This window comes from Corvus hawaiiensis, chromosome 18 (genome assembly GCF_020740725.1).
Source record: "Corvus hawaiiensis isolate bCorHaw1 chromosome 18, bCorHaw1.pri.cur, whole genome shotgun sequence".
In the NCBI taxonomy this organism is placed as follows: domain Eukaryota; kingdom Metazoa; phylum Chordata; class Aves; order Passeriformes; family Corvidae; genus Corvus; species Corvus hawaiiensis.
This window is the reverse complement of record NC_063230.1, coordinates 14,294,645-14,317,226: the sequence shown is the minus strand read 5'-3', so window position 1 is coordinate 14,317,226 and position 22,582 is coordinate 14,294,645. Positions and strand designations below refer to the sequence as shown.

At 44.7% G+C, this 22,582-nt stretch overlaps 1 protein-coding gene across 1 annotated transcript in view; it reads right to left on the bottom strand.

Moving 5' to 3' along the window:
- TMEM132C (transmembrane protein 132C) overlaps positions 1 to 22,582 on the bottom strand; it is a 191,477-nt gene that overhangs the window by 36,588 nt on the left and 132,307 nt on the right. The window contains exon 4 of the mRNA XM_048322621.1: positions 14,370 to 14,553. Within this exon, the coding sequence (XP_048178578.1) occupies positions 14,370 to 14,553 (184 nt within the window). The remainder of the gene's footprint in view (positions 1 to 14,369; positions 14,554 to 22,582) is intronic.

Genomic DNA, 22,582 nt, shown 5'->3' with positions numbered 1-22,582 from the left:
TAACTTTATCATATGCAGTTCATAAAAGCAATTCAAAACTTAATTTTGGAGCCGTATGAGTTTGCCACAGGCACTGAGACTAACCAGGAAATCTTCTTTCCTCTCCCTTGTGACATAAGGATCTAAGCACTTGCATTAATATTTCCACCAGGAATGTTCCACTGCCTGAATATTAATGCTAGGTGTATTTATTATTTCTCTAAAAGCAACCCCATCCTGGCTCCACGTGCTGGCTGTCAGTGCTGAGCAGAGACTGTGCTGAGACTTTCTACACCAAAGGGGGTAAAAAGAGCAACCAGATCAACCGATCCTCAGCACATCTTGGTGAGTAAGTGATTCTTCTGGTTTTCTGAACAGATCTAGGGATGAGAAAAATCATTCCCACACCATCTGATACTGTTTGGTTTTGGTTTTCTTGCTGAATAAAGCACTTTCCTTCCATTTTATTTTCTAAATATATTTGGGGAAATACACAGCCCCGAGTTATACCACAACAAAACTAAGAAATTGATTACTTTTATTTATGAAGTACAGACCTCCAAGCAGCACTGTAGCTAAGTGGGTCTTGATTTCATCCCTTATGGCTTTTAATTTTTTTTTTTTTTAATATATAAAACCTCTGTTTTATCTTAAAACCTGCATGAAGGTGATGGGAAAAGTGAATCAATAAGGACATGGAATAAAATCAACGTTTTCATGCTTGATTGCATCTTCCTTCAGCATCTTTAAAGCTGTACATGAGTGCAGTTTGTCCTTTGTGAGTGTCTCTCATGAGTAGTGTGTCTCACCAGTGCTGGGCCTCTGGCTGGGGCCTCTCTGCCTTTCAGGAGCTGTGGCACCAAATTCAATCAGGAACAGCTCACTAAAACCCCAAATATGACACTAAAGCTGTCTCTGCTTTCTCTTGACTGGAACAGCCACGCCAGGATTCAGTGGCCAATCTGCATTTGCAAAGAAAGATGGTATTTCCTGCAGTGTGGAGGAAGAGTCTGCAACTGAAAATGACTTCAAAGGAAACAATTCTGGAACCTATTAAAACCTAGAAAAAATCTTAAGGACAACTGCAGGAGATGGGAACCAGAACCCCACATTTCATTTTTCTATAACCACTTAAAATACAGAATAAGGACATAAAAGCGACTGGAGGAGATGAGAAGCAGAAGCCTACATTTTATTTCTCCAAGCTTATACATAAAAAACAAACAAACAAAACAAAAACCCTGGATTTTTTAAAAGATGCTGATTTGTAACACATGAAACTACCTGCTCCTCTTCATGACATTTCATTCCTTACTTTCAATATTTTGCTTAAATTGACTTAGAAATGAAAGCACTTACATAGGAAACACATTCTCTAGAGAGGAAAAGTTGGAGTTATGGCTTGAGATGTGAGCGATTACCTGAGATATTCCAACTCCAGCACCGTAACTGGTTCCTTTTAGCATAGAAAATGGAAACAGATGAAAATCTGTGCAGTGACAGGTTAAAAGCCCTTATTCTGAGTCCAACACACTTGAGAACCACTGCTGCTGCTGCTGCTGCTTCAGAGCACTGCTGCTTATGGATGTGAGTGCACTTGCAGGTGCTTATGAATACACTTACACGTGATAAATACAAGCAATAAACTGTCCTAAGTTCTCCTGAAAACTTCTGGTTTTATGCATTTATGCAGTGCATAAATTATACACGTTTCATCTCCGGTAGACATACGAGAGCATCTGCAATATGCAGTCATACATATAACTTCTTATCTAATAAGCATCCTTAGAAGAGTGCTTGGAAAATAAAGAGTGGAGAGAAACATATTAAGAGCATTAACTGAGTGAATGCAGCCACTCTCAACATTCCCAGGAAAAGATAAATACTTGTTAGGGATACCAAAAGCGAGGCCAATAAAACAGCCTCAGAAACTCAGCACATCGCAGCCTCTGTCATCACAAGAACAGCTTTTCATTTGCTCAGACATCTCAGGAATAATGGTCTGAGGGAGCCCTGGGCTGTGCTGAGCACCTCTCATGTTTTCTGCACTGCTGAACGGTCCCATTAAGGTTCTCCCAGATGGGAATGGGAATATTGGTGCAGCCTGGATGGGAGAGAAAGGCAATGGGCACCCGTGATTTGATGACGGCCAGTCCAGGGGTGCTTAAACCATGGATGGAACTGTGTAGTATTTCCTTGATGACACAATTCCATGGCTTACAGTTCTGTTTTCTTGTATAAAGACATGAAATCTGTGAATTTAAGGGCCTTTTATCCAGATCTGTCAGTCATTTACTTTCCTTAGGAACCCGAGGAAGTGACTCGGGACCGGCCCCCTGGTGAAGCTGGGTTTGCTCCCCCATCAGGCAGAGCCAGCCCAGCCCTGGTGATGCCTCCAGCCTGTGACCACTGTGGGAATACAGCTGGTTGTGAAAAGGCAATTTTCATCAGCAATTTGAAATTCTTCCCATGTTCATTCCAGTTAAACCTGTGGCCCCGTTCTACAGTTGGCTTTATAGCTATAATAATAATAATAATAATAATAATAATAATAATGCTGTAATGGGTGTCACCAACAGGCAGCTGCAGACTGAACACACAGAAGAGCATCAGGACACACGACCACAGGCTGCGTGTCTGTAGAGATGGGAGGAATTCTTATGGAAACAAGACTGGGAGGCATTCTGCAGGAAGAGAAGCCACAGACTTGATCACAGGCAGACAGAGGCAGGGCTTTTCATTTTATCTATGACACATTTCCATCCCACATCTTTCTTACTGTAAATATTTTGCAAACATAATTTTTCAAAGCCTGACCCCACTGAATTCAACATCTGTTTTCAGTAAAGCCAAGGTCCATCCCACCAGGCACTATGGAGTAAACCCCAAAGAGTCCTCACTAATGTGCTTTCCTGTAGTCAGACCCAAGCACTTCTTCTGTGACCCTCCACTGAGAGACTAAACTGTACACTCAAAATATCCACACAGTTAGAGACAAAAAAAAAAAAAAAAAAAAAAAAGGTGTTTTTGGGGTCATGCTTCACAGCAGATCCTACCCTCAATTTGCAGTCTGGGAGAAGACTGAAGTGTCTAAGAACAGAGAGCCATGCTGTGCTCTCAGGCACCACCCCTGGCTCCAGATGCTCTTCCAGGTCTCCTGGAGGTCCTGTGTCAGCCCTGGCAGTCCTGGAGAGATGGCTCAGGCTCTGACACCTTTCATGGGTTAGACCCTACGTGTAGGCACCTGGATCCTCTCCTTGCTTCTCCCACATTAACCTGTGCCAGCTCAGTTTCCAATCTGCCTTTCTGTGCTTCATCTCCCCGAGTGCAGAGCGGCTCTGTCCTCACTCCCTTTATTGATCACCAAATTTGAAATTCTTTTCAGTCAATGAAAATCTGGTGCCTACTAGAACCCACTCCTGGGTGGAGCCCCCAGATTTCAGTGCACAGGGACCAAGTTTTGTACAGTGCTGCAAACCACCCTGACGGTGAATAAACGACTCCGTTTGGAGAGTCAAGGCGGAATCTTTCCCAGCCTGGCTGTTCCAAGGAAAGGGCACTGTCCTGCTCGGACTGAGAGGTGGTCTGAACTCTGTGACTGAGGTGAAGTAATTTTAAATGCTTTATGGACTGCAAGGATTAAGTCCAAGGACAATTTCTTGTTTTAAGTAACTGGGGTCCTGCATGATACATGGATGATTTTTATGGCCGCTGTGGAGGTTGTGAACTTGTTTTATTTGTGTAGATTAATATGCCATGGATTATTAATGAGCTGCTTTCTCCTTCTAATAGACAGTGTTCATGTCCTAGAAGTTCCTAAAGTTCCTCAGTTCCTGGCCATGCACTTGGCTGAAGTTTGTGGATGTCAGAGCCCTATTTAAACCACAGTGGAAGTGAAGCAGGCAGCTTCTGCTTCAGTATTTCAATTTAATTTAGTCTGGTTTGAAATCAGCAAGAGAAATTTTCTACTTGCTCCTTTCTTATTTTGGCTGTACAGCTTTAATTTTCGATAAGCAAACTCTGTAACAAAGACACCACGAATTCTTATGCAACCACCATGAAAAAGTGGTCATAAAAATGCAGGAAATAGTCATTATTATTTCCTATCCTTGTACCTAGATTATTTTTCCTTTTCAAACAGTTTATTGATTTCACTGACTTCACAGCAGCTCCACCCAAGCAAAGCACACAGAGGGCAGGAACAAGATTATTGCATTAATGAGAGCAGATACTGTACAGACATCAGAAACCCACTGCCGTTAAAAAGATGAGAGACTGACACAGGAAAATTGAATTATTGATCAGACACATGTCTGATAGACTGGTGGGCCTTATGATATAGAAACTGAACCTGGCATATATCTAGAAGGAGGAAAATTGAATATATATGGTATGTATAATCACAGATGCAATTATTTCCCCCTTACTCCAGCAGAAACATGTTTTACCTTCAGGGGTTGCTTGTCCAGATCCTGCTGGAGGCTCTTGGCTAGAGAAGCATCCTTGAAAGAGGTTGCTCTGATCACTGTCTAAGTCAGGATATGACAGACAAAGGGATCAAATCCATTTGTTTAAAGCACTGTTTTCTTTGTTAGTATAACCTGGAGCAACCCCAGTGACCATTAACTTTATCTGAGCATCTCACAGCAACTTCCAGCGCTGAAAGAGGCTTGAATAAAGATCTGTGTGCTTGAGAGCTTGGCTTTTTCTTCCATCTGTTGGATGGCCTAATAAAAGACATCACCTCTAGCCACAAACCTTGCTTCACTCATGGAATTACTCCTATTTTTATTCTTGAGGGCTACAACTGCCCTGCCAGTACTGACGTAGGGGAGACCAGCATCCATGTTTAAGCAGGGAATTTTCCTTCATAAAGAATCAGCAGTACAGAACTCCTGTCAGCCAAACCCTTGCATTGTAACACAGGAGATACATGTCCATTTTAAAGATGAGTCAACCTGCTGTGGGCCTGAGCCAAGGATCCAGGAGAGGCAGAAACTGACTGCAGACAGACATGTGGCTCCCATCCCACCAGACAATTCCTGTTTTTGCCGATCAGAGCCTCCCAGTGTTTAATGAGTAGCCCATAATTTGGATGAGGTAAGAGCAGTGAGGAGGAATTACTGAGTCTCGAATGACTTATTTATTACCACACCAAGCTCACTCCTGAAGCTTCCAGGCATCCTTAAAACATATGCCTCAGGATACCTGTGCCAGCTGGCAGCTCCTCTCTCAGTCCTGCTTTTCAGTGCTTCCAATTGACATTTTGTCCCAGCTCCAGCAGCCAAACCAGAGGCTCCTCTGCTGGCTCCATCAAGCAGCAAGCTGTGTAAAAACTTCCCAGCCTTGGCACACGGGCATGCAGAAGCCTGGACAAAATGATTCCCGAGGACGCCCAGGTCTGAGACTGATCGCTTTGGTTTCTGCTGCTGACATAATCTGTGCAGCAGGAGGCCTCCTGCCTTCTGTTAGCTCCCCAAAATGAGAGCTCAAGAGCACAGAGAGGTTATAGCAAGCCTTCTGGACCTCAGCCAGCTGTGCACTGTTTCAGAACACAAAAGGAAGAGAATTCACCTTTAAATCACACAAGGTGGTTTTTGCCTGCATCCTTTTTCCCCAGGCTACATCCCAGTAAAGTCTGGTTTATGCAAATGAAAATAAAAGTGTTATGCCGAGGTAAAAAATGTCCACATTAAAGAAAGAAAAGAGATGAAGTGCTTCTCCCTGGCATGGCACACCGAGACTAGAGCTCAGTAATGAACCTCAAGGTCTGAACTGCAAGCAACGGTTTGGGGGTAGAAGGTGTAAATAAATGTGCAATTCTGCAGAGCCATCCTGTATGTGAGCACATTATGTGCTGCAGTAACACTCTGGCGTGTCTCTCAATACCAAATTTACAGGCTAATGTTTCCCTCTATCATTTTCTCAAACTTCCCAGTGAACTTGAATTATTTTTACACTTATTCAGTTTAAGCCAAATACTCATTTCACAGCCTCCAAAGGACACAGAGCTCTGCTCCTACAGGGCCTTGGGGAGCAGAGCACAACACAGTCACTCCTCTGGTACTGACACTCAGCATTCAACAGTCACCTACTGTAATTAATAAAACTGCACTGTTGCTATTTTTCACTAATAGAGGATTTCCAAAAGCAAATTGCAGCCATAAATTACATCATTACAGCCTGTATTATTGTTCTGTGAGGTAACAAATCTTGTAGAAAGACAATCAGCCCTGCTAGAGGAAAAAAAAAATACCGAGGACAAATCAGATGATTGGGACCTGATTAAAATTAATGTCAGTGGCACTTTTTTTCCATTTGCCTGCTGAAATTCCCTCTCTCACCAGCGTGGTGGCTGTGCCGTGCTGCTGGTGCATGAGTTGTTTCTGAGGGGAAAACCCATCTCGACCAGTTCAGTGTCTGTGTGGATTCCCTTTGCCAGGCCCTGCAGTTTAACTGGGCTCTAGAGACACCCCACAGCAATGGGGCACAGAGTGCAAGGGCTGGGCTGTTCACTTGCTCAGCACATGGCACCACAAGGACAGCTGGGGCATTGCAGGAGGGCCCCTGCACACAGCCTGTCCAGCTCAGAAAAGTTGGTTTTTTGTTGGTCCAAGCTTTGGTGAGGTTCTGGTACCCTTTTGGTCCTGGGATTATGAATAGATGAGATCCCCTCCCCACTGCTGCTCCCCGTGTCCTCCAGCAGCTGCTGCAAGGGCGAAGAGAGAGCCAGCAGCACAATGCCGGCTCTGTCCTCTGCACTGAGCTGAGCCCTGTCCTGCCTTCTGCGGTTATCTCCCTCAAGCAGAACTACTGAGTTTAAAGTACAGATTCCTAATGAATTCCATGACAAACATCCTCAGTGATGAGCATCTGTCTGGATAATGAACTGTAAACGGAGAGCAGGGCAGGGCAAACATGCATCCACAGCAAATCGAAGGTGAAAAGTTCCTGGGTGTTTAAGGTTTGGGGTAGCTCATTAAAACACTGAGGCTTATAAAAGTCATGGTGATTTTTAACCCCATGCTCCCTCATTATATCCCATTAGAGTAAAGCATTTTCTCGTTGTCTCCATCGTTTCACTGCCCAGGCTGTAACACCTCAGGACCTCCTTAATTAGAGTCCAGCCTAAACAATTCATGACTCTGCTAAGCAAATGTTTCACCTGGCTGTGAAGAGTGAGGCATCCCCCAGAAACACCAGAACTCTCCTTACAGATCAAAATCATCATTAGAAGATGCCAATTAAGAGAAATCCCTCCTGTTTTTCTGTATGGGTCACAGCTATCCCACCTAATGCTCAGGCTGGCTGAGAACCAGCTCTGTCTGCAAACACACCTGGTCTGCTCTGGCAGCCCCTGCTCAGCTGTCACCTCCTCAAAGTGACAGCATGAGGAGGTGGAGCCCATTTACTCTCCAGGGAAAACCAGAAATGTTTGTTGCCTGGAATTAGTTTGGACAGTGGATGTGTATTTATGATTTAAGTCTAGGCAATCATTTGTCAGCTAAAGCTAATGAGAAAACTCCAGTTTAGGGAGAACCAGTACATTAATTGCAGAGGAGAAGGCCCAGTCTAGCAATGGAGACTGCTGAGTGCAATTCCCCTTCCAGCTGCAGCAGCAGCTCCCAGACAAAGTCGTGCCATGTTCTTCCATCTCCCTTTTCCCCTCTGCAGCCCTTGGCAGGAGCAGCTCCGTGCTGCAGGAGGCACAGCCAGGCGAGCACCTGCCTGCAGGGCTGGCCATGGCAGAGCTCTGCTCACAGCCTGAGCTGCTCAACGCACCCTGCAGTCCTGCAAATCAGGAACTTCTCTGCCTTTAAATTCCAGTTCTCTCTCAGCTGCAAACTTCTGCACAACATCAGCCTCTGAAGTTGGTCTGCTCCTTCTGGGAAGTGCCCCTCTGCCCTCCTCCATCTGGTGTGGCTGTGAGGGCAGCAGGGGAGGGCACACAGGCTGAGCACAGTCCTGAGCAGTTTCAGCACTGAAATACCCAGCCCTGGAATGTCCTTCTCAGGCACCATCATGTGGGACCAGAGCTCCCTCCCTCTCTGCTGGCTCTGCTCACATGTGCAGCAGCTGTGAAATTGCCTTTGTGGTTATGTTAAACAATCAGAATTTTAATCAGCTGTCACTTCAAATATTAACTGTTATTTCAGATGTCTTCTTCTGATGGAGCAGTATCACAAACCTGAACCAACACTCAGAGCAGTCCCCAAAACACACCACAAGAACCACACCATCTCCAGACTCCACACGTTACACAACGCAGGGCCATGGACTGACACAAGTGGGATCCTGTGTCCCTCTGTCAGCTGTGCTGTCCCTCCCTTCCCATTCAGGGAGCTCAGTTTCAGTGAGCCCTGACCAACATCCTGACTTTGATCAGCTTGGCTCACACACAGGATTTTCTACAGGTTTCTGACACTCCTCTTCCAGCACACCAAGCAGCAATAATTTACTTGCTGGCTCTCTCACTGCACACCCTTGTTGTTCTGCAATTTTTTGTTTGGTTAGCAGGGTTTGCCTCCTTTCAAGACTAAGAAGCATCTATTAAGCCTTATATTAATATTTCTCAGAGATCTTTAAAAATATGGAAGCTAGCTGGCCCCACCTCTCCTCAGCATTTTAAAAATCCCGAAGTAATCCATTCCATAGCATTGTCAGATAGGGGGGATGCTGGAAGAGGAAATTATGCACACTCTTGTGCTGCACAGAAAACGACATACAGCTTGATGCAATGGAAATATGAATTCCAGCCAGCTGAGATAGCTTTATTGATCCATTCTCATTTCCTGCAAAAGGCAGGACTGAATGTGACTGTAGTAAAGAAGAGGACAACAGAAACTAGAGGCAAACCGCACGGATTGTAGAAATGATGTCTGGGACTTTAAAAAGCAGTGTTAAATTGAGTCATTTTGGATTCTTTATGTTGTCTGCATCTTCTGACCAATTTGAGATCAATGAGCAACGGTTCATCCGTTTTTTGCTTTTGTTTCCTGATGGGCAGACAATAAAAAACGCCAATTCTTCCCAGATAAGATTAATCAATAAGCACTGCAAGTGCCAGCCGAGCTCACTGTGGGACACGGCCGATTTACCAGCAGGCACGGGGCTCCTGAGTTCAGCTCATACCAAGAGAGAGCAGGGGCACAGTCAGTGCAATTCTGTCCCCATAAATCTGAAGGAAGCAATGCTATCTCCTCAGAGCAGCACTGCAGCCTGCAGTGGTGGGAACGGGAGGCACAGAAGGCATCTCTGTGTCTCCCCCTTCACCCAGGCGATTGTGGCTCTGCTCTTTCACCAACACCCCCTCTGAACTCCCGACACTCCTGACTTCACGGTGTTAGTCAGGGCTGCAGAGCTGCTGTAAGCTGTCCCAGTTGGTGTATTAATAGTAATAGCTCAGTTTTACATAAAATAAACGTCCTACAACTCGCAGTGTCTATTTCATGCGATCCATAACTGAATTATCTGAGACAATACCTGGCAGCTGAAAAGTCTGACACGTGGATGATGTGTTTGTTCATTTGGATGATGTGTTTGTTCATTTGTTTGTTTGTGATAAGCAAATCTGGAAATGGATTTTTCCTTCTGGAAAGCTCCTCAGTGCCTGTTGCATCCACTTCTATCAAGACTGAAAGATGAACCAGAGTGAGAATTCTGCACTTGTGTGACCTTGAACTAGATAGAGCTTTATGGTGTGAACTCACAGACTGTGCAGGCATGAAAACTCTATTTATTCGGGTCCATATTTTAAAATGATATTGCAGGGACTTCATTACAGTGAAATACCTTAAAAAATCCTTACCTTAGGGAAGAGCAGACATAAATGTGTACATAAAGCAACAGTGCTTTGGGAGCTAAGTTTTTGATCATCTCTGTTTTAATGGAAAGCCAGTTAACAAGCACACATAAAAACTGTCAGAAAGTGGTTTTGGCTGAGTCACAGCTCCACAGCAGGTCCATCCCCTGCTTCTGCAGCAGGAACATCAACACACTGAGTTCAGAACGTAAAGAAACACGCAAAACAAGCACTTCCTAATGAACAACTTAGCACTGAGCAAAAAGCACGAGGAACTGCACTGCCTAATGAGCAGCTGAGAGTCTCAGCTACACACTGATGCTGCCATGGCCAGGCTACTCTGCATAAAAACTTCAAACTTGGATTCAGCAGCAGCTCACAGGATGCTGTTTCACAGGGGAAAGATGCTTCAGTTTGTAGCAGTGGGTGCATCAGTTCCCGCCAGTAGAAAGGCAGGACATGCAGAGACAGCTTATTATAGGTTTGATGAGACCCACTGGTACAGCTGAGGAGAACAGACAAACTTCTGGGCACGTGAAACAGCAGCAAGAACCTTTCAGAAATGCCTGAGCCTGTTCCAGCCATGCTTTGCTTGTAAGCAGTCACCAGTGGATCACAGAGGCTGAGGAGTGAAACCCGAAAGACCCACTGAAAATGAGTGTTATTTTCAAGAGGAAATATGCATGGATGAGCAAGTTGCATGGCTTCCCATGGTGACAAGTGGCCTTTGAAGTAAATTTAGAGTAGAACTCTCAGAATAGACTCCTGACATCGAGTTTATGCTTCAGCATTTTAATATCTGTATTTAATGCAAGTCACACTTAGAGATCAACTTAAGAGGGAGTGCACCCTGCTGGTGAAGGACTCCTGCTCCAGTTCCAGATACAGGGACCCAGATGCTCTTGCATAAATATTAAAGCATCGATTCCCCATCCTCCCCCCATGAAGGAGCTCTCCTTTAATATTAGTACTGAACAATGCATTTACACACAGGTTTTCCACCTTGTTCTATCCCAAAACAAAATTTAGTAGTGTTTAAAATACGCATTATCCATTTAAAGCACGAAAAGAAATCTCTGCCTGAGCTTCCTAAAACGTGGCCTCACACTGAACACAGACACACAGAGCTCTCCAGTGGGATTCCTGTGTGTGCACACACTACAGATGTACATTTGGGGTATTTTAATAGAGCCAAGAGGCAGAATCTACAGAGTTGGCTACATTCGCTCCTGGCAGGATGGAAATCTTAGAAAACTTTGTGGAAAGCAAGTGAAGCAACCTTGTACACCTTAACTGGCTAATTCTGAGGTTACCTGTGATTAATTGAGGAGGGTTTCAAAAGCAGCTTAGCAGGTAATTATTTAAGGTCCTATGAATTGATCCTGCAACAAGTAACATGGAATTTAGAAAAGCCAGAATAGGGCACCATTCAGCCAGTAGGTTTTTCCTGTCCACAGACAGTGGGATGTATTTTCTGGTTTGCCTTAAGAAATTATTTTATTTTCTTATTTAACTCTCCTAGTGGATGAATTTTACAAGCCCCAGTTTCTGTAGCTATGCTATCCTCACAGCAGCTGGGATTTAAGTGAGTCAAGAGATCTGAAGGAGGGAGTGTGTGCCTGCAAGAGCATCTGTTTGTTCCCATCTCTATCAGAAGGTCTAATAAATGACATTAGCTCTTCACAAGTCTTGCCTCAGTAATTACTGCTGTTCAGTGACGGAAATACAACAATGTAAATTTAATCTCACACTTGGAGGGAGCCTCATAGGCCTTCACACAGCCTGCATGAAAAGTACATCGAGTGGATGGCTTCACCAAGTGCCACACTCAGGAATTTGGAAAGGAGAGTGCATGTCTGACTAGGATCTAGTTTGATGCACTGTACTTAACTAAAATTCTGTTATGTGAGAGTTAGAAAGCAACAAGCCAGTTAAAATTACATCTTTCTAACTTTTCTGTCTCATTTTTCCTCTCCAACTACCTTGAAGGGTGACACGTCCTCCAAAATTACTCAGACTGATTAACTTCTGAGCTTGGGAGAAAAACACACTTCCCTCAAATTGATGTGTCATTTTTTTCTGGCAAAAAATTATTACAGTTACTGTCAGCCCAGTCTCTTGCTCCTATTATTTCCCTGTAGCAGCATCCCTGTGTTGCTGTTCCTTACCTGCACACACTATTTAGGCACATGGAATATGGATTCTGCTAAAACTCTCTTTTTTGACTATATGATGAATTCCCATTGATTTTCCAGCAGCTTTACCCTACCACTTGCTCCACTGATCCAGGTCCTATAAGGCTCTTTTAAAATTTCAGGTTCAGTTCTTGCTGACAATGTCAATTCTTTAATCTCTTTCAAAATACCATAGCAACAGTTGCACTAATCTTTTGAAGACCACTCGGTTTTCATCTTACTATTCTTTCTGCAACGTAATCAGGCACAGGGCAATTAAAGATACATGATCCTTCTTGCTTCATAAGTTTGGAATGGCTCAAGTGAGACAAGCTGTAGTCCATGGGTCAGAGACAGCCTTTATGCTATACCCAAACCAGGCAGAAGTTTGCTGCTTCCGTCCTCCCAAGGCTTTCCAGGGCCCCCCTCAGACCCATGCAGAGACCTGAGCAGCTCCTCCATCCTGGGACACTGCAGGGTCTTTGGGCAGCTCCTTTTTGTGGTCACTTTCAGAAGTGTGCAAGGACTGCTCTGACTTTGGATGTTAGCAGTTCTACCCGGGAACACTCCACGCTTGAATCAACAAAATCTACCTTCCCCTCCAGAGGATTATAAACCCCACTTGCTGCTAAACACTGAGATCTAATTTCTGTACACAAGCGTGTGCTGCTGCTCCTCTGGCAGCGAGGATAAAGACTCAGATCTGGCTTCTCAGCAGATACAGTTATCACCCTGTCTGTGCTCAGTGTGACTCTCGTTTCTGAGCAGGAGAGCTGCCAGGTCATCAGCTCAGCTGGAGATCAGTGCCTGCATGAAGAAAGCGCCCTGGCTGGACACACAGTGTTAGCTGCAGGAAACTGAGGATTCCCTTTCTCTACCAATATCCTGCTAGTAAAGCCAAGTGCACTCTGGTGTTCTATCCAACTGGATTCTGGTAACACAGGGTATTTTGGCTCTGGCTAAGTGTTATCACAAGGTACAGCAATGAGATAAACACAAGAAAGCTTTGTGAGGAGAAAGGTTTAATGATTTCATTGTTTGAACCCTCTGTTTGAACCCACAGTGCCTACTGGCAATCTCTTGGGAATAAAGGATCTCTCCTTACATGATATATACAACACTAAATTCATCCATTTAGACCTCCAGTTCTCACAGGAACCCTTACAGGCAGATGAATTTTAATGCAGAATAGACACAAGTCTGCAAGAACCCTGTATGCAAGTGCAAAGGCATTACACCCTGACAGGACAGATTAAAATCTTGATTCCCTCAGATATGGAATACAGAGAAGAAGCTGATGAATTCTTTCATGAAATGAGCAAGAAGACACGAAGTCTGCCAGCAGACACATGTCCATTGTTTGGTAGTGGAAGGCATTTATCTCAAAATAAAATCTGACCACAAAATTCTTCTTCACGCACATTCTCCAGTCCTTAGAGGACAGATGCTCTAATAAATATTCTCTGTTCAACTTGACAGGTAATGAAGACAATTATTTCCCTCTCAGATCTGGAATGCAGTACAGGCTTTCTGCTGACTTAACAGACTGTGGATCAGGAAATTGCTGGCCATGACCTCATTTGATAGGAGCAGCAGTTTTACTCTTCAAAGGGGGAGAATATATTGAAGTCTGGGACTTCCAGGAAATAATACTCATCTAATTATCTGCTGAACACTGTTCAAATAAAAGACTGCCAGAATTTTGCCACCAAGATTATACATAGGAGAGGCAAAATTCACAAGAAGCACAGAGGTATGTGTAACTGTACTTCCAAATCCTGACCAACAGAAAATAAAATGCCTGCCTAATAACAGCACACCTGAGATGCTGGAGAACCCAGTGAAATTCCTTGTTTTCCTAAAATGCTGAGCAGAGAAAGTGGATTTTAACCTAAAGCATTCATCCCCATGAAAGTCTGCACTTCATGATTCTTAAATATATTATTGAGGCTATTATTGTTTTCTATTCTTGACTTGAAACCAAAAGTTCTTACACTTATTTTTGACTTGAAACCAAAAGTTCTTACACTATTAGGGCATCAGGCAGAAGAATTGGTATCAGCCTCAGCCTACTAAGGACCAAGCAACTTGGGAGTTTAGCAGAAGGTCCTTGAGGCCCTCTGAAGTTGCTCTGCAGCTTGCGAGTCAGAGGCAATCAGAAGCGGGAAGGAAGATCTACCTGGCTTTGTGAGAAAGCAGACTGGCATGCCAGAAACTCAGGGACTAAACCTGAGGGAGAGGGCTGAAGGGGCAGCACCCCTTTGCTCTGTGGCTGCCGTGTAAGAACTGCAGCTGTGACGTGCACAGAGCACGGAGCGAGGGATGCTCCCAGAGGAGCTGAGGATGCTGAGGTTGAGGCTGGCACTGGTTTCCTCGGCCCACAAGGGTGGAGCAAAGCTAGAAGGGGCTCTTACCATGGCCAGGGGCACGATTCCCACCAGGTCCTTCTGGCAGATGAAGATCTCGGACAGGGCGATGTCGCTGGAGCCCCGGCGGGGGTACTCCACCTGCCAGGTGATGGGCTGCGTCCCCGACAGGCTGCTGAAACTGGCGATCTCAAAGCCCAGCTGCACGACCTCGTGGAACAGACTGGTGTTTCTGGGGAGAGGGAAACAGGCAAAGGAGAGCCATTACTTTCTCTGAAGAAGGCAAATGAAGGGAATCAGTCACCGGGAAGTGCAGGTATCACACTTTCAGGAGGACTTTTCCCAATCCACAGCTATTTCAGAGCACACGAACAGACCCAGCCAGGAGCTGAGCCCACAGCTACTCCCTGCTGGAGCAGCGATGAGGAGATCATGTATCTTTTATTGCCCTGTGCCTGATTACATTACAAAAAAAGTAGTAAGATGCAAAGCAAGTGGTCTGCAGAAGATTAGTGCAACTGTTGCTATGGTATTTTGAAAGAGATTAAAGATAAAGGGGTCAGCTGCTCTTACTATGGGCACTGTGAAGGGATGGAATCCAGGTTACTGCAGCTGATGAAGGCAAAATACACTTCATCACACGTTTTGTATGATTTCACAAATATGTTTCATATTATCAGTTGGATTTGAACTCTGATCAACCAAAGTTCAGGCCAGTGCAGCTCATGAAGACTGAGGAACCCGGAGTTAGTGCAGTCAAAGAGAAAACCAAGGTTCCCCGAAGATGTCCACCACCAAAATCACAGAAATCCTCAGCAATGAAGCTCAGTGTAGCTGGCATGGGGAAGCCACTAAAACCATTAACATGATTAAATGAAAAAAATGACACTATTAGTCCAATCTTAGAGGTGCTCTCTAAATTAAAATCTCAGGCAGCTGAGAGCAAATAGAAAGAACAAAGCTGTGGCAGGTAAAATAAACCATGAACTCAGTAAGCAAATTTGAATAAAAGTTAAGAAAAGACATGCTGGAAATGTTTCCCTCACATGAAATTTCTTTAACTACACCAGAAATAGTAAGAATCTATGACAGAAATTTGCTGGACTAGCTGCTGGTTTAATTAAAAAAAAAAAAAAAAGTTTAAGTTCCCTTCACCAAAAATTATACATTAACTTTTCTGGAACTTTCCAAATGTCTTCCCACAGCCTTAATATTCCACTGAATATTACTGCAATCTAACCTAACCTGAAATGAATTGAAAATGAAGAGAATGACAGGTAACTTCCTAGCTCAGTAACCCAGTGCCAGCCTCATCACACCTCCGCCTGCATTCATCACGTAACAGCTTCAATTCTTCCTCTCTTTTTTACATACAAGACATGAAGGCCCATTTCTGGAAAAATCCATCAAGAACTGATCATGTACAAAGCACTTATATTCTCAAGTGCTAGACTTTCTTTCTCCCTGTGAACAGAAATCACCATTTTTTGCCACTTAAGACATATTCTGTGCTTTACTTTGCATGATTACCTTGAAAGCAAATGGTTCCCCCGGTAATTATTATTTTGATTATGGGTTTTCATTAGGATGGCTCCCTCTGAAAAGCCTTAATACTGCCTAATGCTTGAAATTTATTCCCTTGCTGTTTTCTTGCTGTGTCAAAAGAGACATTGGGCCACTTTTGTGATAGTGGCACATTCCCTGCCTGCATTTAGAGAGTGATTTTGGGTAGTAATGTGATAGATGGATGGGTTTAGCAATTCATAACTCAAGCCCAGCCTATTGCCATTTGAAGGGTTCCCACTAAATAAATCTTACAGCCTGTAAATACGAGGCAACTGCAATAACTGTGGTTTACACACTTCTGGGACACCTCAAAATGAATATATACTGGATGGAACTTGGTAATTTATTTGAAAACTTGATCGTATGCAAAGATACCTGAATCACCTGAGCTGCAGCGTTCATTTAGCTGCTAAAGGCACCATTATGCCTTGGATTAATGACACCTGAAATGACATTATTTGCACCATTTCTAGTTCTGATTCTTAGTACCTGACAGAGAAAAGGTTTTTCCATGTGATTGACTATCTCAGGGCTTTCCCTTACACCAAATGCAGAATAAATCTTTGCACTCATCAAAGCTGTTCTAAGAGTTAATGAATGTCAGGGAAGGTCTCCAGATGAAGACGTTTGCATGCATTTCCCCCAAGATCCCCCGAGCAGATGTGAAACGTGCACCTTTCCAACAAAAGCCCCACAGCTCTGCTGGCAGCTCCAGAGAGCTCGAGGTGAGATCTGAAGTGGGAGAGGGCTCATTTCCAGCCAGTGCCTGACTCCCAGACCTCTCCTCCCTTTCCCTGTGGACTCGGTGTCCCAGCTTTGCTCCCAGGACTGCAGGAGGGGCTGGTGACACACTCAGGGTCGTGTGGAAGGCTGGCACAGCTAAGGAACCCATCTGTGTTTTGCCAAATCTTCTATTAACCCCTGCAAATCTTCTATTAACCCCTGGCAACCACAGCACCCAATTCTAGAAATGGTCTTCAGCACCCTAGCACCATCCTGTGCCTGGGGCATGTTTCTGATGAGCTGTTCTGCGAAAGAAATCATTGCTACCACCTTTTACAGAACACCCGCCAGTTTGGATTGCCAGTTCTCCCTGAGCACTTGGAATCACTCACTGAGCTATTCTGGCCAAGTGTCCCCAGCACCCCTGACAAAGACAGGCTGCTTTAGTGGTGGAGGGCCATAAAAAATGCTACCAAAATTCATCTACAGATCTCTGATCAATGCTAAAATATTTTTTTCTGTAAAACGTGTGACACAACGATGTCAAAAAACGAGCATGGTGCAAGACAAAGCTTTTCCTGGTGCTTTCCCAGGCTGGCCTGCACCATCATTCCAGTGCCTGCATCTGTGAGTAAAGCAGCCACCTCCCTCCACAGCAAACCAGCCTTTATCCAATGTCATGCCATCATCAGTTTCCTCCTTCTCTCTTCACACAGAAGAAACAGAGAGATGATCAACAGCTGGGAAAGCATCCACTTGAAAGAAAGTATGCCTTCAGAGATGTGTAATGCCTGAGAAAAAAATGCTTCTCGCGAAGCACATTTAATGTTCAGAGCTTGTTCACTGACTGAAACAGCAGTTCCTTAATATCCAACATTTAGAAGTGCTCAGCAGCCGGAACAGCGAGTAATTATAAAACTTTTCTAAAGTACACAGCATGTAGTGATTACAAATGAAGCTTCCTGAAGGCAGGGCTTCTAAGGAATTGCTCCAGGGTGGATATATGAGTCTAATTTGATTGGATTGAGAGCTCCCCTGGGCCAGTTCACTCCTTGGATTTATTTTAATTTACAAAAATCCTAATCATTCAGGGCTAGGCTGGAGCACGTGCTTGCACAGGGGAGTGAAGAGTCCTTCTGATGTGCTGAGCAGCCCCTGGGAGGGTGGGTCTGAGCAGACATCAGCCAGGAGCTGAACCCACAGCTACTCCCTGCTGGGGCAGATGGGCAGCAATGAGGAGCTGCTTATGGTCCCAGCAGCTGAGCCTGCACGTCAGGGATGGGGTAATTTACTCCTGGCAGAGGCTGGCAGCGAAGTGCTGCCCCAGGAGAACGGGCAGCAGAGCCCCTGAATGCTTCTGAGCAGCGCAGTTTTAGAAAAAGAAGGTGGAATGGAAATGTTCTGTTAATGGAAAGATAATAAAAGATGCATAAAAGGCAAAACAGAAGTGACATCGGGAGAAAATGCCATGCAACTCGCCAGCTGCTGCCAGCTGTGTGGGCAGCACACGCACCTGGGAGATCAGCCAGTGCTAACTGGACCAAGATTTCTGACTTTAGAATATTTTTGAGTGTGATGTTAAGCATTCCTTTGCAACTGCTTACTGATCATTCAAACCTTCAGTGCCCTAAGAAATATTTACCCTTGAAAGAAGATTTTTCTTCTATTGATGACCAGGCCTGGCTCTATCAAAAGCTGTACTCAACCCTTTTATCAAGGCAGGGCATTTAAAACCTGCTATCATGGGTGCACAACCATGATAAGCTCCGGACAGACTCCCCATGTGGGTAATACCACGGACACAGAACACAAAACAGATTCAGTTTCTGCAGGGGGTTGGTAAAAGGTGGAGCAATGTTAAACCTGGCCAGGGCTGAGCTGAGCCCAGAATTAGTGACCACTGAGCCCAGAATTAGTGGCCAGGCCAGGCTGCAAAGGCTTTCCCAGGGGCAGGGGGGAGGGAGGCAGAGAATCACCACGGAGAGCAGGCAGAGAACTCAGCTGATGGCAGAGCCATCCACAGACAGCAATCAGACAGAAATCTTCGCTGAATGCCCATCTGCAGGTGCGGACCAGCAGCCTCTGATGAGAGATTTCACAGCCTGGGTTATTGCTCTCAGTAACAGAGCAGTTTCGACTCTTAAATGAGTGAACCTTAGGACTGCTACGGGCTAAATCAATAATTTCGATTTATTACAGTGGCTCTCAAAAGAGAAATTTTAAAAAGCCTAGATTAAAAACATTTTTTAGCCATCCTTTATTCCAACAGATTTTTACTGAAAGTGCCTAGGGATCCGAGAATACTTCGACCTGCTGGAAATTCAGCAACTCCTTTCTTCTTTAATGCTATCCAGTTTGACAGTGACATCTTAATGCAAGATCAGCACTTACCAAATGACATAAAAAATGGAGAAGAGTACAAACCCCATCATCCCTCAGTTACAGTGCACATCTCACTCTTCACTAAAATTAATGTACTGAAGCATGTTATTACCAGACAAACCCAGCAAAAAAAAGCGCTGATGGTCAAAAGTGGACCCCAGAGCAATCTGTGCTGCACTCCCCCAGAGCTGAGAGACACCAGGGCCTCTTCCCATCCTGGAAAAGGCTGGAATGGGGTTCAGGGCTTGTGTACCTCTGTTCCTGCACTTCCCCATTTCCTGTTCTTCTGCACCTTTTCCTAACCACTGATAATGGTGATATCTTTAATGAGCACCCCGTGGGGCCAGGGGGAACCACAGCAATGTAAGAAAAGTTAGCAACACACAGAATTACAAATTGATTTGGAAAGGGTGACTGATGATGACTTTAAAGAACATAGAATGGTTTGGGGGGAAAGGGCCTTAAAGGTCACCGAGTTCCACCCCCTGCCATGGGCAGGGACACCTTCCACCAGAGCTGGCTGCTCCACCACTGCCCACCTGAAACACTTGTTCACATGGAGTACAAATGCTTGACAAGTTTCTTTCAGCAAGTCCTTAATAAAAGTTGTTACAAAGCTAGTCCCCTTGAAAAACTGGGTAAAGGATGTAGTAATTACAGAGTAATGCTAACTACTGGAGACAAAATGCAGCTTAAATATCTTATTTTGCAATATCCGCCTAGCTTTCATCTTTAAACCATAAAAATCAGCAGAGGAGAAAGAAAAGGATGATCTACTTTGACACTAACAGATAGGGAGGACATAATTTCATGGAAATCTACGACATTAAAAGTATTATGAAGTTCTTCAAAGGAAAATATCCAAGGTACAATGGAGCAAACTCTTGATCACCATCACATAATATATGTGTGTATCTCCAGGAGGATGATAAAATGCTGTTCTTGATTTCTTTGTACAGTCCAGATCAGAGTTAGATTAGTTAATAAGGTTTCTTGGCTTTCTTGTCATAAACTGTGATATAAAACACAGCTTTTTGATTAAGGTATTTGGACTAGGACAGGAAATCTCGTTTCACTTCCCAGCTCCTCCACAGCATCCTTTAACGACCTCAGGCAAGACAAGAAGATACAGATCCTTACAGCTAAAATGAAATCAATAGGCATTAGGCATCATGGAGCTCTAAAAACCTCTGGTGCCTGCCAGCTGCTTCAGGCACGATGTGGAACCTTTATCACGTTGGGCCTGAGCCCCAGGATCCCAGCTGGGTTCAACCGCAGCAGGGCTGAGGAAAGGCTTGAAGAGCACTCATGGTTCAACTGCTGAGAGCTGCCATGTGGGAGGGCAATTCTCAGCTGATTAAATATGCACTGTCGGGGTGGCATAAGGTAGAGAGCGCCTAGGGTGGGATATTCTGTGCCTTTATGTCCCAGGGGAACAAGGTGAAGAATAACTTTTTCTTCTAGTCTCAGAAATAAGAATTCAGCATCTGAATTACGTGTCCAAGCCTTGCCTACAGATGTTAATCTCAGTGATGTTCCACTGAGAACAAGAGCAAAAGTCATGTTGCTAATTAGAGTGCAGAAAAGCAGAATTGCTCTCTCTTGGACAGGCAGAACGCTGAACAAGACAGGCCCCGAAGGAGGGAGACCTGACTGGGGATCACAGTACATCGCCAACATCGTCTTCCTTCTATGCAGAGCATTTTTTAAGGTCACTAATCACCAATAAACACTGCAGTGAAGACAGCAGGCTCATTAGTCTTCTCTGATACTACATCACATGCAGGCACAAGGTAGATGAGATTGATTTTTCCCTGTTCCCAAAAGACTCAGGCGTGCGAGCCTCTGCCTCAGCCTGGTGCCACGGGGAAAAGGCTGCCTGCAAACACAAGTCCTGAGCTGCCATCATCTCCCAACTTCATTTCGCTTCCCATTCAGTTTGCTCAAGAGATGAGGCTGCTAATGTCTTCATTATAATTTCAGATAACAAAATACACAGGCAGATTGGTCAAGAAATAAGCTTTTGCAGTGATTCATCATCTCTTCCTGCCTCCGAGAAGGACATTTTCTACTCAGTATTCATCCAGCACTGGAACCTCTCCAGCAGCACTGTAAGTATGCAGTATTTTCCTCTTTTGGAGACAGCAAATGTGCAAGCACTGAAAAGCTTCCAAGGGACATCACTGGAAAGGAGACCCTGAGCAGATATTTTCAGAGAGACTCACTCCAAACCCAGAGCTTTCAAATGCAGACAGGAAGGCAGAATCATCCGATCATCAGCCGTAGATTTTATGGCTCTTTCAGCCTGATAAACGCAGCACGATGAGATCAAATACCCCAAAGGATGTTTTATCATTCCCAATTAACTGCTGACTTCAACAGTTTGGGAGCAGCCAGTGAGACATTTTCAGAGGCAGGAGAACACCTTTGACAAAGCAGCCTAGATAACAGATTTTCTGACCACAACATCTTGTGCATGTGTTTCATTCCACTTAGAAGCAACAGTACCCCTGGAGCTGATGTAGAACAAGGCCCTCCATTTACTAAATCCATTTGTGAGCTGGATGGGCTCAGCCTCCACCTTCCAACCAGTGAAGATGTGCCAGCTGCTGGTGCCATGACCAGCTGATTTCTGGACTAACTGGGCACCGACACTGGACTGTGCCAGAGCTCTGCCCTCAGGCAACACGGTGACCAAAGAAAGGGACACAGCCTCACTGCTGACTGCTGTGCCCAACATCCCTCCAGGGACTGCTCCTGGGGAAGCCAGAGTGTGAGGCACTCACACTGAAACAAACTGAAGATGAAGCTGCATTATCAATCAGGTGGCAAGAAAAATCACATTTAGATGTAACCGTGTATGCAACTCAGATGTGGGATATGCACATCTCAGGTACCAGTCACGTAGCCTCAGATTCCAGCTCCTACAGTTTTTACTGGGTTGGGGTTTTTTACAACTCTGCCAGGACATCTGCTTTCTGGCTGCGTTTAAAATTCCAAAAATATTTGTGCATCAAGATCCCCATTTCCTCTCAACAGAGAACCTGCCTGCTGGAAAAACACCTTCCAAGCCAACCATTCGCCAGGGATGTAAAGCTGATATAACACCTGCATTTTGTAGAGGCAACGGATTTAAGGAAAGCACACATTTAATTCCTTAGTAAGGAAAAAACCAGCATGTAAGTGTTGGATACTGTGGTGAAGCAACTGAGATGAACTGAAGTTGTTTTGCACACTTGCTGGCCATGCCCAAAGTCCATGGGGCAAAGAAAAGTCAGGTCTGTGGGTGACAGCCCCAAGCTCCCCCTTGCATTCCCTGTGGACACGACTGAAGCTTTCCAAGTTTCCTTTTCCAAGGACTTTTTCAGACCAGAAGCAATGATCAACAACTGCTTGATGGCAGCTGTCTGAAGAGATCTCCAGCTGAGCTGAAGATCTGGGTGTCTGTGAGGCTGCCTGAACAGAGAGAAAAAGACCTTGGAATGAGCTGTGTCCTCTGAGAAATAAACTCAACAGCTGCAATTTCACCCCAGAGCAAACCCAGTTTGTGCGCAGTCCCTTGGACTGGGAGCTGCAGGGAATTGAATAAT